The sequence below is a fragment of the Lactuca virosa genome, chromosome 2 (assembly GCF_052849685.1).
Source record: "Lactuca virosa cultivar CGN04683 chromosome 2, Lactuca_virosa_CGN04683_v6, whole genome shotgun sequence".
Classification (NCBI taxonomy): domain Eukaryota; kingdom Viridiplantae; phylum Streptophyta; class Magnoliopsida; order Asterales; family Asteraceae; genus Lactuca; species Lactuca virosa.
Window position 1 is genome coordinate 68,526,809 of NC_136427.1, and position 19,937 is coordinate 68,546,745.

At 36.0% G+C, this 19,937-nt stretch overlaps 1 protein-coding gene across 1 annotated transcript; it reads left to right on the forward strand.

The window, feature by feature from the left end:
* Positions 1-19,053: 19,053 nt before the first annotated feature.
* On the forward strand, positions 19,054-19,937 carry LOC145157486 (uncharacterized). The gene is made up of 2 exons (XM_079076519.1): positions 19,054-19,618; positions 19,705-19,937. The coding sequence occupies exons 1-2, from the start codon at positions 19,054-19,056 to the stop codon at positions 19,935-19,937; spliced, it is 798 nt and encodes a 265-aa protein (XP_078932645.1).

Consider the following 19,937-nt stretch of genomic DNA (forward strand, 5'->3'; position numbering starts at 1 on the left):
GGTATGTATTTCTACTAGTTTTATATTTTATGTAATCCCCATGCCATGCTAGTTAGGAAATAACCTTGAAAAAGTAATTTGCATGTATATAGAGAAAACATAGATTCAAGGTTATTAGGGTTGCATGTACACTTAGGAAGTGTTAGAATGCTCAAAACCCATCAGTGGTATCAGAGCCTAGGACTGTTTTCTGTATACTTGATGCAAAACTGCTTAAAAATCGAAAATTCTGCATTCTGACGACTAGACTCGCCGAGTCCATGGGGAGGACTCGCCGAGTCCATGAACAAATTCATCCTACTCGGCGAGTAGAATAATGCACTCGGCGAGTAGGAGCGTGCTGGGCAGTTTTTTCGAGTTTTGTTGCTGGAAATGGATTAAGATCATTATCCCAATCTGTTTTGGACTTGTAAAATCTGTTTTTCAAAATGATAATGATTATGTTAACCCATTTTACATGGCTTTTATCAATTTTCAAGTATTGTATATAGTTATATGATTTCTTGAAATTGCTTAATATGAATTTGTGTTCTTATGAGTTTTTAGAAGATCATAGGAATTATGTGTAACCACCATGTGTGTTTAATTCATGATCTTAATGGCTATGATGGTGTCCATAACTTGTCCTCAAGTTATGGATAACCAAAAGTCACTTCTTTTAATTATGATTAAAGAACTAAAGAGGTTTCATAAAATGAAGAGTCTTCATTTTTATGAACCATTAAAACTCATAAGTTACAAACTGAAGAGACTTGGAATAGTTTCAAATCTTGCCCTCAAGTTTTGGAATTTGAAAAGTCTTATACTTTAATACTTTAATTCCAAATTAAACCTTAGATTTTTAAAAAGGTTTAAAAATCAACACTTATACTATTATTATAATTTTATTATATAGATATGTATAAGAATATGTCATTCTTACCGTTAGTAGGCCTCATTCACGAAGCCGGTCTATAAGGGGGGTATAAGGTTGTTGCCTATAAAATGGTGACTTAATGGGTGTCCACTCTCAGCCACCGCTTCCTTGATCGGTGGAGGGTCGTTAGCCGAACGGGTAGGATACGACTTTAAATACTTGTTAAAAGTATAATGAATTATAAAGTAACTATACATTATAAATTCCCAATCTTAGTTACTTTAGGAAAATGTGAAATTGGTGCTAGCCCATAAAATTACACTTTGTACCTTACCAAGTCGTTAGTGGAGCGTGTGTGGTTAACCGGCACACTAACATGGACTAGTAAGAGTGGCAAAGGGTAACTTGACTTTATTATAGATCGGTGGAGGGTGTGTGGTTAACCGGCACATCGATTAGGTAATATTGTTGAGGGTACCAAGTCAATTTGTATGGTTATTCACACCTTGTTTGTGATCCTCGGCATCCCAGTCACAAACTTGAGAGGGCACAATCGAGATTCAAACATGCCATTGAAAAGTTCAATGTATCTCAAAAGATCTAGGAGTTTCAAAACCAATAAAACCTAATAATAAAATATTTCGTTCTTATGGTGGAAATTGGTAAATCGTCATTTACCTACCTTCAAATATTTTATAGTATGGATTACGGCATCCCTCTTCCAACTATAAATAGTTTGTTGGATCCTAGCCTTAATATTTCATTTGGGTGAATTATTAAGGATTCCTAATCTAATGAAACTTGTCTTTCTTTCCTTTCAGATGTCTTCCAACAATGCTTCTGGCTCAAACCCAACAGACTCCTTTTCCCTTATGAACTTGTGTGGTAAGGTCATCTTTGATGGATCCAATTTCAATGAGTGGATCAGAAACATCAGAATGATTACCCGCTACGAGGACAAAGAATATGTCCTCGATAGGGAGCTTAAGGTTGTGAATGAAGCCACTGCTACTCCTGAAGAGTTTGCGGAGTTTGTTGCACATGAAAAGGATGCTACTAAAGTAGCATGCATCATGATGGCCACCATGACTCCTGAACTTCAAAAATCCTATGAAGATTTCTACCCCTATGAGATGCACCTGGATCTGATGGAAAGGTACCATCAGAGCGCGCGTCAGGAGAGGTATGAAATCATCTCCTCCATGATAACCGCAAGGATGAAGGATGGTGAACCCATCACCGGTCACTTGCAGAAGATGCAAAGGTTTGTTGACCGGTTGCTGAAGCTAAATGTTGACTTTCCTGAGGAAATGGCGATTGACATCATTCTCCATTCCTTACCTCCAAGTTATGATCAGTTTCGTATGACTTATCATATGAACAAGGAGGAAGTCACACTTAGCAAACCTCAAGGACTCTTAAGGACAGCTGAAAATGGCCTTAAGGGTAAAGCGGTTGCTACTTCTACTCCTTCAACAGCCCCTGTTCTGGCTATTGGGCAGGGAAAGGGTAAGAAAAGGAAAAACCCTTCGAAGGGTACCAAGGGTAAGACTCTTGATGGTTCCTCTTCAAGTGGGACAAAGAAAGGTCCCATTACTCCTTCTTCAAACCCAAAGGAAGCACAATGCTTCTATTGCCAGGATAAGGGACACTTCAAGCGAAGCTGCCCCAAATATCTGCAAGATCTAAAGGATGGGAAGGTTAAACCCACCCATGCAGGTATTTACACAATATTGTCTAACAACTCATCTAATGCTAATTCTTGGGTGCTTGATACAGGGTGTGGTATTCACATTTGTACTGATTTGCAGGCACTAAGAAGAAGTGAGCAAGTGGAGCACAGGAAGATAAACTTAGTCATGGGCAACAGGAAAGCATCACCTGTTACCAAGATAGGAGTTTATTCTTTATTGCTTAATAATGGGTTAATGTTAGATTTGAATAAGTGTTGTTACTCGCCCGAAATGGCGAGAAATATTATTTCCTTTCATGGCTTGTACAAACAAGGTTTTACATTTTCATTTGATAATAAAAATGGTGTTATTAATGTTTATTACAATGATGTATTTTACTTTAAAGCATTACCTTGTGATGGTGTATATGAAGCCGTGAATGTTGTAGACAATCTAGGAAATAATGTGTTGTATATTGATTCTTCAGATAGCTTGGATAAAGCATCCTTGTGGCATTGTCGTCTTGGACATGTTAACAAGAAGCGCATAGGCCAACTCCAAAAGGTTGGAGTCTTGGAATCATTTGACCTCAAGTCAGATGATAGTTGCGAGTCTTGTTTACTTGGAAAAATGACAAAGTCACCCTTCACAGGTACTTGTGATAGGGGTGAAGGTTTGTTGGACCTTGTACACACGGATGTGTGTGGGCCCTTTAGAGTTGCTACAAGGGATGCTAATCGCTATTATGTGACTTTTACTGATGATTACAGTAGATATGGATATATTTACTTAATCAAGCATAAGTCAGAAACCTTTGAAAAGTTCAAAGAGTTTAAGCAAGAAGTTGAGAATCAATTGGGCAGGAACATCAAGATGCTCCGATCCGATCGAGGAGGAGAGTATCTTAGCATTGAGTTCCTTGACTATCTTAAGGAATGTGGGATTGTCTCACAATTGACACCTCCCAGAACACCACAGTTGAATGGTGTAGCTGAGAGGCACAATCGAACCTTGTTGGATATGGTTCGTTCCATGATGAGTCGAGCTTCATTACCAATCTCTTTCTGGGGGTATGCCTTAGAGACTGCCGCCCATATCCTTAATCTAGTCCCTACTAAAAAGGTTGCCAAAACACCTCACGAGATGTGGACTGGGAAAGTTCCCAATTTGGACCACATCAAGATTTGGGGTTGTGAAGCTTTCGTGAGGCGTGAGACTCATGATAAGCTTGAACCTCGAAGTGAGAGGTGTTTTTTCATCGGCTACCCACAGAGATCCTTTGGTTACCTCTTCTACAGACCCAGTGATAATGTGGTTTTTGTAGCAAGAAGAGGAGTCTTTCGTGAGAGAGAATTCATAAGCCAAGGGGACAGTGGGAGGCAAATTGACCTTGAAGAGCTTCAAGAGTCAAGTGGTGAAGGAACCTCTAATGCTATCGACCAACCTGAGGAGGAAACTCCTGTTGATCCGATAGATGAGTCTGTACCTCCAAGACGTTCCACTAGGGTGAGGAACACACCTGATTTTTATTATGGTTATCACATCACCACTGAAGGTGATACATTTATTAGTGATAGTACACTAATAGATTTGGATGAACCTAATAATTACAGGGAAGCCATGGCAGGCCCTGAGTCTGCTAAATGGAAGGAGGCTATGGACAGCGAGATTCAGTCCATGTATGACAATCAAGTTTGGAACTTGGTTAACAATGTACCAGGTCGTAAGACAGTTGGGTGCAAATGGATCTTCAAGAAGAAGACCGACATGGATGGGAAGGTACACACTTATAAAGCGCGACTGGTTGCGAAGGGCTTTACTCAAACTCCGGGAGTTGACTATGATGAGACCTTCTCACCAGTAGCTAAAATTAAGTCTATTAGAGTATTGTTAGCCATAGCTGCATTTCATGATTATGAAATATGGCAAATGGATGTCAAAACCGCTTTCCTTAATGGAAAGTTGGCTGAGGATGTTTACATGGCTCAACCAGAGGGTTTTGTCGATACAAGATACCCTAATAGAGTGTGTAAGCTTGATAAATCCATTTATGGATTGAAACAAGCATCTCGCAGATGGAATCTTTGCTTTGATGAGAAAGTCAAAGAGTTTGGCTTTTCTAGGAGTGAGGATGAGTCTTGTGTGTATGTCAGGGCTAGTGGGAGCATAGTTAGCTTCTTGGTGTTGTATGTGGATGACATACTTCTCATAGGAAACGACGTCCCAACCTTGCAGGAGGTTAAGTCCTGGCTTGGGAAGTGTTTCGCTATGAAGGACCTTGGGGAAGCTGCCTATATCCTAGGGATAAGGATATTGAGAGATAGGAGTAAGAGACTAATTGGACTTAGTCAAAGTACTTATGTGGATAAGGTACTGAAGAGGTTCAGTATGCAAGATTCCAAGAAAGGAGAATTACCAATCCAGAGTAATGCCAAGCTGAGTAAGACTCAGAGTCCGAGTACAGAGGCTGAGATAGCTGAAATGAGTCATATACCATATGTTTCCGCTGTGGGCTCGATCATGTATGCTATGACTTGTACTCGCCCTGATGTGGCCTTTGCTTTGAGCATGGTCAGTAGATATCAAGGGAACCCTGGCAAGGCACACTGGACAGCGGTAAAGAACATTCTCAAGTATCTGCGGAGGACTAAGGATTGGGTCCTTACCCTCGGGGGCAGTGATGACTTGAGAGTGGAAGGATATAGCGATGCTAGCTTTCAGACTGATAGGGATAATTTCCGCTCTCAGTCAGGCTGGGTCTTTATCCTAAATGGAGGGGCAATTACTTGGAAAAGTTCCAAGCAGGAGACAGTAGCTGATTCTACTTGTGAATCAGAGTACATAGCAGCAAGTGAAGCAGCTAAGGAGGCGATATGGCTAAAGAACTTCATCGGAGACCTTGGAGTTGTACCAGCTATAAAAGAGCCAATGGAAATTTTCTGTGACAGCGAAAGTGCGGTTGCTTTGGCTAAGGAACCAAGAGATCACGGGAGATCTAGGCACATTGACAGAAAATACCATTTCATAAGACATCGAATAGAAGAAGGACTCCTCGTGGCTAAGAGGGTATCATCAGATGAGAACCCGGCAGATCCCCTCACGAAGGGACTGAGCAGGGTTAAGCATTTACAGCATGCGAGGCGCATTGGGCTGAAGGATGATATTAGTTTCAATAATTAGATTCCTGAAACTTGTAAAATGTAATTGACATTTGATGATAAATAAAAGTTGTTATTTATTTATGAGTAAGGTGTTATTATCTTATGTTGATTGTTTACTATGTTTCAATTTTGCATGTTTTTACTTCCAGAATAATTATGTTATTATTCAAACCATCCACAGTCAGTCAAACTTTGGAAGTAAGTATTGATTTAAGACTGTCATGAATTTGGCTTGTATGATTTGTCTAAAAGTGCTTTGGACAATGCAATGGTTGCTACAACATTCATGAGTACTCATAAGGGCTGAGTATTGGATCCAACCCACGCTCACTTGCATCACTTCATGGAATTTATCTCGAGTGATCGTGAGACGGTAATATCATATAAATCTTCAAACCTAGAGATATGAGTTGTTGACTATGAGTTGGTTATTCATTGATTGCACGAAAACGCATTGGTAACTCGATGTCATAAAACGTGCCTTTGTGAGTAATTCAACAAGTAGTTAGTACAAGCATATCAGTCGAAGTTTATCTGTTCCTTCTAGAAATAGAAGCGATATCTGGGCCCCTCGATGATTTGGTTTTGACCTATGTACCGGGCCCGGTCAGAACCTAATTGATGTGTTCAATTTAGTTCTATGTCGAAACAAATCAGAGATCGAGAAACAAATGCTGGACAATAAGTAAGACCATGTTCCATGTGTTTGTCCGGCTGATATCATGAGAACAGAGGATTATATGATCACTTATCTTAAATGGCGTATCATCATCATCTCAGTTCCGAGAGACTTTGAAAGAGCTACGATTGCTAGTCGGATTTTGAAGTCATATTCGCAAATATAGTTATTAGACTTATCCAAGTGGGAGACTGTTGGATATAGTGTCTAAGTCCATAACTTTATTTGGTATGTACTTGACCCGACCCGGCATGGTCCATTTGGGTTGCATGACATTGCAATACTTGGATAGACTAAATGAGAGAATAAGGCACTTATGATTATTAATATATTATAAGTTCTAATATATTAATAATAGTATTATTTAATTAGTATTGATCAAGTATTAATCTAGGATTAATTTGGTGATCAAAGTGAGACTAATTAAATATATAGGGTTGATTATGACAATCATCAATTCTTTTATGGTGGATTAATGATCCATAGTTTATGGGTTATGGATGTAACCAAATGGAGCTCCATGGATGGTCCATGGGAGTTACAAATCCATGGGTCATGGGAAATCAAGAGTCATGACAATTAAGGGCATTCATGTGTAAACCCTAATTGTGACAACACTATAAAAGGAACCCTATAGCTAGCAAAAAGTGGAGCTAGTGGACATAGTGTTACTAGAGAGGGCATAACCAATTTTGAGTGCTAGAAGTATTCTCTCAAGTTATTCCAAGTCTTGTGGTGTTGTGTGAAGCATTTGAGGCACAACATTTGGGGTGCTAGGCTCACAAAGTCTTGAAGGAATCCAAGCAACAACAAGGTATGTATTTCTACTAGTTTTATATTTTATGTAATCCCCATGCCATGCTAGTTAGGAAATAACCTTGAAAAAGTAATTTGCATGTATATAGAGAAAACATAGATTCAAGGTTATTAGGGTTGCATGTACACTTAGGAAGTGTTAGAATGCTCAAAACCCATCAGTCACGTGCAAGCCCCCGTACGTTTTTCGCCGTCTGATTCGGGGGTGTGACATCTAATATGGACTCAAATGTCAATATGGGTGATGGGGTGTCGACTTCTAAAGCCCAAGGTATTTCGACTTCTATCATTGCATCATCAACATTCGAAGCATCAAGTCTTGATACTACCACTTCATTACCACCATTTCATTCACCCATCACTACATAATCACCACATTCTATAACTTCACCTACTTATCAACACATTCTAATTCAACCCATCACATCCTTGTTTCCTTCTCAACAACTGATGGTCCCAAGTCTACTTCGGACGTTGGTCTAGATGATGATGATGTTATTGTTTCTTTCGCTGACATCCAGTTTGATCTAGAAGAGGAAAATATTCCCGATCACATGCTTATGTTTGGGAAGTAGTTCAAGATCCTCAATCGAAAGCTTAATTCTTTGTTACAACTTCATGCTGATGTTGGAAATCGGAATAGTATATCTGGGATTGAAGTAGATGTCATGCTCAAAGCTCAAGAACTTCGTCTAAAAGCTTTGATAGATCAGGTTGCCACACAAACAGAAAAACGAATGAAGCCACATTCTGATTCATTTGTTCATGAGGTCAAGGGTTTAAGGGGTAGTGGCGAAAGAAAGACATATTCTGTTTGTTGAGGCAGTTAAATGAGTACAGGAGGATGTGAATATGAATATTGAAAAAATTCATCAAGAAATGACGAAGGAGGTTGCTAAAGTTAATCAGACCTATTCTAACCTTCACACTAAGGTTGATATTGTTGCTGATGCAGTTACAAAGCTAGTTGAGTTCCACAATTCTCTTCTTACCAAAGTTGATTTGAAGTCAGAAACTGATTCGAAGGAGTTTGTTCATCTGCAAGAGTTATTGGGAGGATTGAAGGAGTTGATTTCGAAAATTGTTGTTCCTACTTCTTCTTCGGTTTCTCATGAATCAATATCACAAATGATTTCTTCGTTGGAGTCCCATTTAAAGGCTGATCTTGATCCTTTGTTGAATTTTGTTAATTTGATGCCCACAGCTACCCCACCTGTTTCTACAAGGGGTGCAAGGGGGATAGAAGGGTGTTGGTGCATCAAAAGATTCGGATAAAGGAAAAGTTGTTGGCAAAGTGATAAGCACACAGATTCACACTTCGTTTCCAATGCCCACATCAACCACTTCAACTACAACGACTTCAAAGCCTTTAACTAAAAGTGTTGTTATTGGTTCATTTGCTGGTGGATCAAGTTCGAAGACAACTCCATCAAAGGAAGAAATGCAAGGAAAAGGAAAAGGGATTTTGTCTGAACCAACAGCAGAAGAAAAGAAATTGGCCATAGAAAAAGAAATGGAGAAACAAAGGCAAATTCAAAGTTTTCTTTGACAGAGATAGAGTGATCCTCCTGGCCTTGTAAAAGGTGATCCAACAAAGCCTTATTGTTATGAAACAATTGAAGCTTCGGTTTTCAGTGGAGTTATGCATGTGTTTGAAAAAGTTCCTAAAAAGAGCTATGATACTGAAAACACTGATTTTAATCAGTTGGACTTCCCTATCAATGAGATGATGTTTATGTCCACTCAATATCAAATTGTTGATAAGTTTGAGGATAAAGAAGAATTAAAGAGGTTGAAGCTCAGATTTCATGTTGTCCTAGGTAAAAGAGAAGAGGAGATTTGGTCATTAGTGAAGATTGTGAGGGTTCTCAACATCTCAAAAGATGTTTTGTTCGAAGGGGTGTTGCAGAATTACAGATTTCATGTTGTTCGAGCCAACAATGTTGCTTGTGACTTCTCCATAACAGATTTTCCCTTGATGAATCTTCATGATCTCATCAGTGTTGCAAGCATATTGAAAGGTGTGGATGTTTCGAAGCTCCAGATGACAAGTAAAGAAGACTTTCTAATTGGGTTCACACATATAAAGCTGTTCATTAACAATTACTACGATTGTCTTGCTATGAAAAATGTGGAAATTGCTCTTGCAATGGGTCGTCAAGTCACGGTGCCCCAATCGATGATAAAAGGTCAAGGAAGTTTTAAAAACTTTGAAGACAGAGAAATGTGTGTGAAACCTCTGGGTATTGTTTTTGTTGGGAAGAATAAGAAAGAGAAAAACACCAAGTTCATTTTACAAGTTTGTGATGTGGAGAAGTACACCACTTCTCAATATACGAATCTTCTTGTTCGTATAAATAGTTGTAAAGGAATAATGATGGTGACAAAGTTGAGATATGAAGAACAATCAATTGGTACTCAGAGATCAGAAGAGTTTTACATCAAGCGGCCTAGATGCTAATTACTTAGGATTCGACACTGCTCACAGAGTGGGAGAATGTTGAGGTCGAATTTAGTTGTGAGGTGTCGAAGTGTCCTTTGTCTCATGTTAGTTTCAAAGTCTGTCTTGTATGTCTACTGAAGGGCGTGTTTGTATGTCGAAGCGTTATTGTATTTGTCATTGTGTATTTTTTGTTTACTTCTGTCATTCCTATAATTAAATAGGAATAGGTACTAAAGTTATAATAACTTTTGAGAGCTTTCGCTATTCTTACTCTAAACTTTCTCTGTATCTTTCAGAAGTATAATTGAGCCAACCAGATCTTATTTACGATTCGGTGTTCTTGTTTGATTCATACTCTGATTTCATTTTCATTACTTGATTCATACGAACTACAAAAGTAAAGATGTTTTTGCGTTAATGAATTGGGTCTTTTGGACTTTAAAAAGTGTAAAAAAGACAATTATTAAAACTCCATGAATATAAATACAATCGAAATACATCTATATAAGAACAGTAATAAAATTTGTAAGTTATCCAAAAATAACAAAAATCTTTTAGATAAGACTAAAATCTTGGAAAATTTTACAAACTCCAACAAAAAAGTTAAAATTTATTTGAATATGCCAATTTGGAATAAAATTGTATTTTTGATAAAAATACAATTCTTTATTCAAATGCGACACAATAAATTTTTCTTTATTCTATTTTTGTACCAATTTTTCTAACAAAAGTTGTATTTTTACTCAAATACTTTGTACTAGTTTGTTTGTTTTTTATATGAAACATTCTTTTACAACTAAGCAAAGAAGTTTTCTAGAATTTCACCATTTATTTGACTCTCTAGAAACATACATATATTTAAATACATACACAAAAATGCTAAACCTTTGCTCTGTAATATCGTAAGACTGGTAGGAAAATGTTTGGGTATGATTTTAATCTAGTCAAGAAATGAAAAGGATAAAGCTCAAGTGGTTAACCAAGGAACTTAAATGTAAATGGTAAGTTTAAGGCTAGTTGGGTGTTGATAAAATAAGAAATAAAATATCGGATGATGTTGGTATTAGAGTATTTTTTATTTGAACTTATTTTATGATTTATTATTATTTGTTTTATATTATTTATCATTTATTATAAGTGGAACTATAATTTATTTGTTTTTTTATTGATCACTCCATATATTGAATGATCAAAATATTCTTATGTATAATATATCTAACCCCCTTATATTTTAATCATATTTTATTTACCCCTTAACTAAATTTTATTTTTATATAATTTTAATTCATTTACTAGTTAATTATTCAATCAAATATTTAATGAAATTTTATTTATGAATTATAAATTTGTAATGGTTATATAATCTTTTCAATCTTTTTTATAACTACGACATATTAGTTTTTTTTTTGTAATTTACATTTATGAAATAAAGATCGGATATATTTTTATTTCTAATGATAATATTTATTAGAATATTTTCTATTAAAATATGATGTGTGATTAAAAAATGACTAATTAAGTTGATGAGATTTTATAAAACATTTTAAATAGATAAAAATAGATTAAGTAAAATTAAAGAAAAAACTATTGAAAAAGGTTAACCATTGGAGATGTTATTTAGCTATAGGTTAAATTTAATAGAATAATGATGACAATATTTTTAAATTATAGTGTATGTTAACAATTGAAGATGCTCTAATATTCTAAAAGATAATTAAGGGATAATGACTTAATATGGTGATGTATTTTTCATTTTGTACGTATTTAGTCACTGAATTTTTTATCCACATTTGACGATTTAACTTGTTTTTTTTGTGCACATTCAATCCTTATAATAGGTTACTCCAAATTAAGCTAGAAAAACGACTTAATATGGTAATATAATTTTCAGTTTGTATACATTTAGTCTTTAATTTTTTGTACATATTTAGTCCTTAAGATCAGTTTCTTTATATTTTGGTCAATGCATCCTACGTGGGACAATCATGAATGAGGTGTTCGCATATGTGGCTCGTCTTTCACTTATAATAGTAACCTAATTCACGAATTGGTTAAATAATGTCGGTGCCCTAGTTTATCCAAGAAGATTATGTTTTCGGCTTCGGTTTCATCTATCTTCATAGAATATAACAATCTTGTTGTCTACTATAACGTAGATGAAACTGAAGTAGAATACATCTGCTCCTTAGAGAAAACAAAAATGTCAACTGTATTTGACCGATTCATGAATTAGGTTACTGATATAAGTGGTGGACAAGCCACGTATGAGAACACCTCATTAATAATTGTCTCACGTAGGATGTCCTGCGCAAAATCTGAAGAAATCGCTCATAAAAACTAAATATGTACAAAAACATTAAGGACTAAATGTGTAAAAATTGGAAATTTATATTACCCTCTTCAGTCTTTTTTTCGTCTTAACCTGAAATAGCCGGTTATAAATAATAAATATGTAAAAAAAAAAAAAGAAGAAGAAGAAAAAGTAATGGGTCAAATTTAGACAAAAGAAAATTCAATGACTAAATATAAACAAAATGAAAAATACATTACCCTATTAAGTTATTATCTCTAGAATTTAAGCAAGTTATATAAAGATGATCTATTAAACTATATAAAGTGTGTGGGTCTATTAAGTTGCACTTTCTTATTCTTTTAACACATCCTAGTGTTGTTTCTATATCTAACCATGTAATACTAATCAGTGATCAATGTTTATGTTTTACATGTTTTATTCTACAATTTTATGCAAGCATAAAGTTTCTAAAAAAATCTAAAATCTCAATATGCAAGAAAGGGCATGTAAACATGAAAATTTGGTAAAAGGACCAACCATACTAACACAATTACATTTTTATCATATTTCTAGATTATTTCCATTTTTTAATTGGTTTCTAATAAAAATTAAATGGATATAAAAACATATAAAGCTACGATCTGACCTCATAGTTTCGTAGTAGATGAGGCTTTTATATGTTAAAAAAATAGGAGAACATATAGATTTTTTTGTTGGATTCTATTAGAAATCGTTGGATCCGATTAGAACACAACATGCTTCAACATTTGGTTTGTTGCCTTTTTTTCTCATTAAAATATAGAGTTTTAAGCAGAGAAGTCTATGGGAAAAAATTTGATAAAATCCCAAATGTTTTTTTAACACAAAAGTCCTATTATTTTAGGAAAATCATATAATCTGTCATTTCGTTTTAAAATAAAAAAAATAGTTAATTTGGACAAAATATTAAATACATGAGACTTTTCTGTTTAAAAAAAACATTTTGGACGTTATAAAAAAATTTACCAAAATAATATAACTTTTCTACATAAAACCCTAAAATATATACACCAAACATCCCAAACTTCAAGCTTTGCATTGTCCTCAATATATAAAACAAAATAAAATCTTGAAACGATAAAATAAAACTAAACAAAAGACAAATATACAAAACAAAATAAATACATCCTCAATTTTGTCGAGGTTGAGGATTGCATTTGGTAGGGATGTTCCAAACATATTTTCGGACCGATGTTAAAGTAGAAAATGGGCCCATATATATATATATATATATATATATATATATATATATATATATATATATATATATATATATATATCTTTACTATTATATAAGGGAAAATACCACAAATAGACAAAAAATAGGGGTCAATTTCTAAATTTAGTCATAAATTTTTTTTTCCAGATATAGACATACATTCCGCGGAGGACCCTCCGCGGACCTCCGCGGAACCATGAAATCTCCGCGTAGAGGGGGTAATTTCGTAAATTCAACCAAATTTTTTGAGAAAAACGAAGGGGACCTCTTTTGGTCCCCCACTGGTCCCCGTTCCTCTTCGTCATTTCGCATCAGGTCGCATAGGCATTGATCGAAGACTTCAAATCCGGTGACGACTTCAACTTCGGCGACGACTTCAACTCCGGCGACGACTTAAACGACTTGAACTCCGGCGACGAATTCAACTCCGCATCGGGTCGCACAGCTCTCTCGGTCACCGATGGACCCCGAATTCCTCGATGTTATGGCCGATGGATACGGTTCCCGGGTATTTATCACATTCTCATCTAATTATTAATGTCGAAAATGTCGAATATGATTCAAATTAGAGGAAAACCCATTTTATTACATTGAAAATGTATACAAATTTAGGATTTTTAGGTTTAGAAATCACAGGTACGTTATTTGGGATGATCCATTCCGCGGAAGGGGACGTCAGTCCGCAGAGGGTGCTCCGCGGAGTGATGTGTTACCTTCGCGGAATGTTATAATCGAAGCAATGCAGTCCTCCGCGGAGGCTAGAGGTCAATCCGCAGAGAGGCCTCCGCGGAATGACCTCTACCCTCCGCGGAATGACCTTAAAAATTGGTTTTTGCAAAATAATTTTTTTTCTGCTTTTAAGTATGTTGCTATTTATTTCATAATGAAATAATATTTTTTTTATTTTCAATTAGTAATGTTTTAAATTAAATAATTTTTTTTGTTGTGTAGCACGAAGATCTCAATCAAAAAGCGGATTTAACTTTGAAAGGCGTGGTGGGGACTATCATTAAAGACTATTTTCCGCGCCTAACACAATCACAACGAGTATTATTCGAAGGTTCCCCCTTTGGAATATTCTTAGGAATGCATATCCCACATGGTGATCCCTTACTTGTGCATATGATGATGTTGCACGAAGTAAGGTGTCAACAAATATTTGAAATGGGGAGGTTTTTGTTTGATATAGAGGGGATCCAGTTGGGTTTTGGTGAAACTGAATATATTCTGATTTGTGGTTTAAAAGTTGGTCCTTATGTGGATTTACTCCATGACGAAAAGGGCCAGTCAAATTCAAATCTCTGTGCTCGGTTGTTCCCAGATATTTCTGATGCACGTTTGCGGCTGAAAGATTTAGAAAATTTAATTATGTCCCCGAATTATTTGGCACTACAAGATGAAGATGTTGTGATGCTTATCCAGCTTGTTTTTATGTTGAAGGGTCTACACGGACGGGACGTTAAAACGGGCATTCTTGCAGCAGTATACAAGCTTGCTGATAATATAGAGGATTGGAACATGTATTACATTTAAAACAGGCATTCCCGCAGTAGTAGGTAATGCACTAATTATAATAAATAAATTGAAAATTGCAGGTTTGCATGGGGTACGTATTTCTGGAAATATACTTCGCGTATGATGCGTGGAATGTTTAAGAAAATAGAAGAGTTTAGAGAATTCAAGCAGGCCAATCCCGAATCGAAGAAAGTACACAAGTATACCGTTCCCGGTTTTATGCTTCTGTTTAAGGTTACTTTCTAATGCATTTTAATAGTTTTCATTGTTTAGTTTTTTATACTAAAAAAATTTGAACTTCGTTTTGTATTATATAATAAGTTTGTATCATGACTTTTATAGTATAATAGAACGATACTTACATTTTTTTCATAGATATGGATTTTGGAGACGTTCCCAGAGGCAACCAAGTTTTATATACGCACGCCGACAGAATTGCCACGGATGAGGGCGTGGAGAAGTAAAACACCGTTAAATTGGGTTCAATGTTGTCGAATAATGAAAGTGTCTGTGGTATGGTTTTTATATTAACAATCATCTATATTTACAAATTCCAATGTATTTTCATGTTAAACTAACAATTTGAATTTTGAAGCCTAACAACCAACCTATTAATGTCATTGCAACCCCGGAGGAGCTGATGTTGTCATTTTATGTTCGTTATGTCAATTGGACTCTTAACCCTGTAGAGTCTCCCCCACGGCAACATAGTCATGTCCGAAATAGTCCACCTCATGTTGCCTCGCCTGCTCGAAGAAGGATGTACAAGTCCGAAATACAAACATCTTCGACTGAATCTACCATAAATGCTTCTTCCTCGCAACATCTTGAAATAGAAACAAGTTATATGGCAAACAACACATCAAGATTGTTAAAGAAGAAGAAGACAAGCACACAGACATTAGTAAAGCGTCTACTAGGCGTTGTGGCTGACTTAAGTTCTAAAGTAGACCGTGTATTACAGAAAAAAGATGAACCAGACACAAATGTTGAACCAGACAGAGGGTTTCGAGAGGAGGAAGAGGTGGAGGAGGAGGAAGAGATGATAAATGAAGAGGAGGAAGAAAAATATTACCATCATACACATTTTAACTATGATGATATAGGTATTCATGGTTTGGAGGGGGAATTTGGGTCTACACCTACGCATGTTGAGCCGTCATCGGACGTGGGTGAACATCACACAAAAGAAATGACTCCTATTGTTAGGCCGCAACGAAAGAGGGGTGTTCCATGGTATCAGCGGACTCCGTTCACAGTGGTACAAAACTCATATTTTAAATTTGGTATATTTTTAAAATATTAACGTATTGATAATTATTTAACATGTTAATTTTTTAGATACAATCCACACCAAAATTGAAGAAAATCACCAAAGCAATGAAAAAAAAGTGGTGAAGAGTCCTGAAAAAGCAAATGAAGACATTGTGAATGAAGAGAGTAATGATGTTTCAAATCATCTCCTGCTCGACAGTGTTGAAGCTGCCAGTACGTTGACTTTTTGGAAAGAATGGAATAGGATCTCTTTCACCTAAACACTAAACATAGGCTGCATATGCTCACACTGGATATGGAGTTTTGGTCGAGGTTACTTGCAGTTACTGACGCTGGGTGGTTAATTTCTTCGGTAACATTCGTTAAATATAATTTTTAACTACATTTTTAGACGATAATTTATATAAAAAAACTGTAACATTTTTATCTTAAAATATACAGCATATGCGATATGGAGTGCCTTGCTCATGGAAAGACGGCCGGCGAACGCAAGGTGGACGATATTCCCTCAAGAACTTAATTTGCAAAACGGAAAAACATATTTTCTTAGGAATATTGCAAATGGTGTCGGAGGCCATCCTAAATGGAAGGATGTGGATATGGTTAGTTAAGTTTATTAATTATTTATTTTATATAGGAAACGAATTAATGACTATTAAATTTGTTTTTGTTTGCAGGTTCTATTCCCCATAAAGGTTCCTCATGCCCATTGGTTTTTGGCAGTGCTACATTTAGATATTTGGAAAGTACACATTTATGATTCAGCACGATGTATGAATTACTTCACAACGTACTTGACTGGTGGAGAATTCAAAAATTTTGGGGATAGTATAATCGAAGAGCTAGATGCGATTGACTACTGGAAGGATTTCCCCGATGGACACAAAGACAACGCAGTTGTGGAGTTTATTGATATTGTAGACGCGCCACAACAAGAATATATTACTAATAGAGGGGATTGTGGAGTATTCGTAAGCATGTATATGGAAATGACTGCTTCGGAGGTACCGGTGAAGAGTGATAAGCCATGTAGAGATGCGGGATTTCTCTACAGAAATAGGATGACAAATATTATTTGGGATACTAAATAACTTGATGTTTGGAAGTTTGTATACATTATTATGAAATACTTGTTATTAGTAGTTTTGTTTAATATAAACAACTTTTGTATCATATATTTTTTGAAACATAATTCACCAACATATATTACGATACATTAAAAACAAAACAAACATTTGAAATAACATAGTAACATTACAGAAAACATTGCAAATAAAAGATGAACGACTAACAAATATTACATAGAACATTACGAATAAAAGAGTCGTCTACATGAAAAAGGGTTTATTTCTAACCAGATTCCAAACGTCCGTATACTCGAACTCAGTTTCATCAAACTGGCACAGGTAATATCCGTTCACGTATTCAAGAAGTTCTTCATCATCAGCATCAGAGCATCGCATTTTCTCATAATTGTAGCATCGATTGTACCATGTGACTTTAGTCTTTAAATCCATCCATTTACTAACAATATCGGGTTTTAGTCGTTTTTGTCCTTGTCCCACGTTATAGTTGAACAAAGTTACTAAGCGGGACCATTCATCACCAAGAAGGCAATTAAGGGGAGCTATTACCGGCAGACCCTCGTAAACGGTAATCCAGCATCGTGTTAGGACCAACACCTCTGTTGTCGTCCATGGAGATGTACCATTTGTTGGAGCAGACGCATTAGACAGATTAGCTGCATTTGAAGACGTTGGTACATTGGATGCCATTTTGTGAAATGATCCCTTACCTCTAATTCGGACGTATAGATACTTGCTTTACTATATATAAAAAGATAGGTAACGCGGACTGACAAGTCAGTAACGCGGACTGACGAATAGCTATGCGGACTGACAAGTCAGTAACGCGGACTGACGAATAGCTATGCGGACTGACGAATAGCTATGCGGACTGACAAGTCAGTAACGCGGACTGACGAATAGCTATGCGGACTGACGAACAGCTCTCTGCGGAGTTGAAGGGTCTATATATTGTCATGGATGATCGTTGGATATTTGCGGACTGTCATGTCTATATAAAACGACAAAAAATTATGTATCACTTCATCTAATCTATTTTAGTTCATGTAGTTTGTATGTTTTACAATGGGTTCAAACCCATGGACCGCTAACGAGTATTTGCTTCTAACTCGTGCATATATTAATCTCTATGAGAACACCAGTTTGGAGGATAGAATGTTTTGGGTCCTATTAACGAATACGTTCAACACTGACGCTGAAACCACCATAGAAAACCATCGCAACACGCTTGATATAGCTGGAAAATGGTATGAATTGAAACAAAAGTTGTGTTATTCAACGATCTTTATAATAAGATTGAAGACGATCGTGTGAATGATACTGAGGAAGACATCTTGGAGGCGGCTAAAGAAGAATACAAATCCATTAGCAATGGACAGAGTTTCGAGTATGAAGCCCCTTGGAATCTTTTGAAAAATGTCCCCTTTTTTTAACTAGTACTGCATTTTGTATTGTTCTTGTATTGCTTTATTTATATGTAATATGGTATTTATCCTTTATATTATGAAAAATAATTCCCATGTTTAAAAACCATACATTCAAACAGGTTACGCGGACTGACAAATAAGTTACACGTACTGACAAGTCATTTACGCGGACTGACAAGTAAGTTATGCGGAATAATGTATACTAATTCCTTATAAATTGGACAAGCATTTCCATTTTTACAAGGTGTCGAAAGTTGTGAAAATGAGTTCAGTCAATCAGGTATTAAGAAAAAGTTTCTCCAGCCTACCGACTTTTTTCCATAATCTGCAAAGAACCAATCCTAACACCTTCACGTACATTACGAAAGATCAGTACAATCGTTTCCAAATTTGTTTCGTGGCATTGGGATGCGTGGTATGTAATCCCTTATAGTAAATAAATATTTAGTTATTTCAAGTTGTTATATGCCTAATATTCTTATGTTGACTTACAGATTCGTACGTTTCTCACGTCTATAATACCAATCATATTTGTTGGTCAAGTACCTCTAATTGGGGCGTATGTAAGATCCATGTACTTTGCGGTTGCTTTAGATGGAAATCATGAACCCCTTCTCATAGCGTTTGCTTTGGGAACCATAAACCGTGACAATTCATGGTTATGGTTCATGAGGAGGCTTAAAGAATGTTTAGGTGACAATACAGAAGTTGGTTTCATAAGGCATATGTCTGATTCTATAGACTTTTCAGTTCAAAGAGTCTACCCTGATTCATATCATGGCTATTGTTGTAAAAATATAGTCGAGAAAATACGCGCTTCCATCGGAAGCAATACAGTCGTAGAGCAGTTGTTCTGGAAGACTTGTAAAGCGTATAATTTATCTCATTTTTATGCATGTTTGAACAACTTAAAAAATGAGGTTAATGGGAATGATCTTCATTGGCTTGACAATATTCCCATTGCAAAATGGGTACGGGCTTGTTTTCCAAGAGTACGTTTCAATGTTAAATTCATTGACATTCCCGTTGTTGTCAATTGGTTTAAAACAAACACGCATGAGTTTCCAATAACAACAATCATTGAAATGGTCCATAACTCGATGCAAGTAGTGTATCTTCAACGTGCTGTGTTTGGAGGTAATTATAAGTTATGACATCACTCAAATGGTGAATTGATATGTTATTATATGTTATGACATCATAATTTTTGTTTTTTGATTCAGTTCATTTCACAGGGGATTTTCATGGTCTTCTAACCCCTTATGCACTTAAGGTGATTCCTAAAAGATTTATCCGCTCGGATGGTTGTAGGATTACGCATATTGTTGGCGACAAATATGAAGTGACTAAGTATTCAACAACCAAATATGTCCAATTAGACCGTGGTATTTGTAGTTGCGGTAAATGGCAAAAATGCGGTATACCTTGTGAGCATGTTATAGCTGATGCGTTTTAG

Coding starts and splice junctions, on each gene's coding strand:
- LOC145157486 (XM_079076519.1), top strand. CDS start 19,054: ATGTACTTTGCGGTTGCTTTAGATGGAAATCATGAACCCCTTCTCATA. Junction 19,619..19,704: donor TCAACGTGCTGTGTTTGGAG/GTAATTATAAGT, acceptor TTTTTGATTCAG/TTCATTTCACAGGGGATTTT.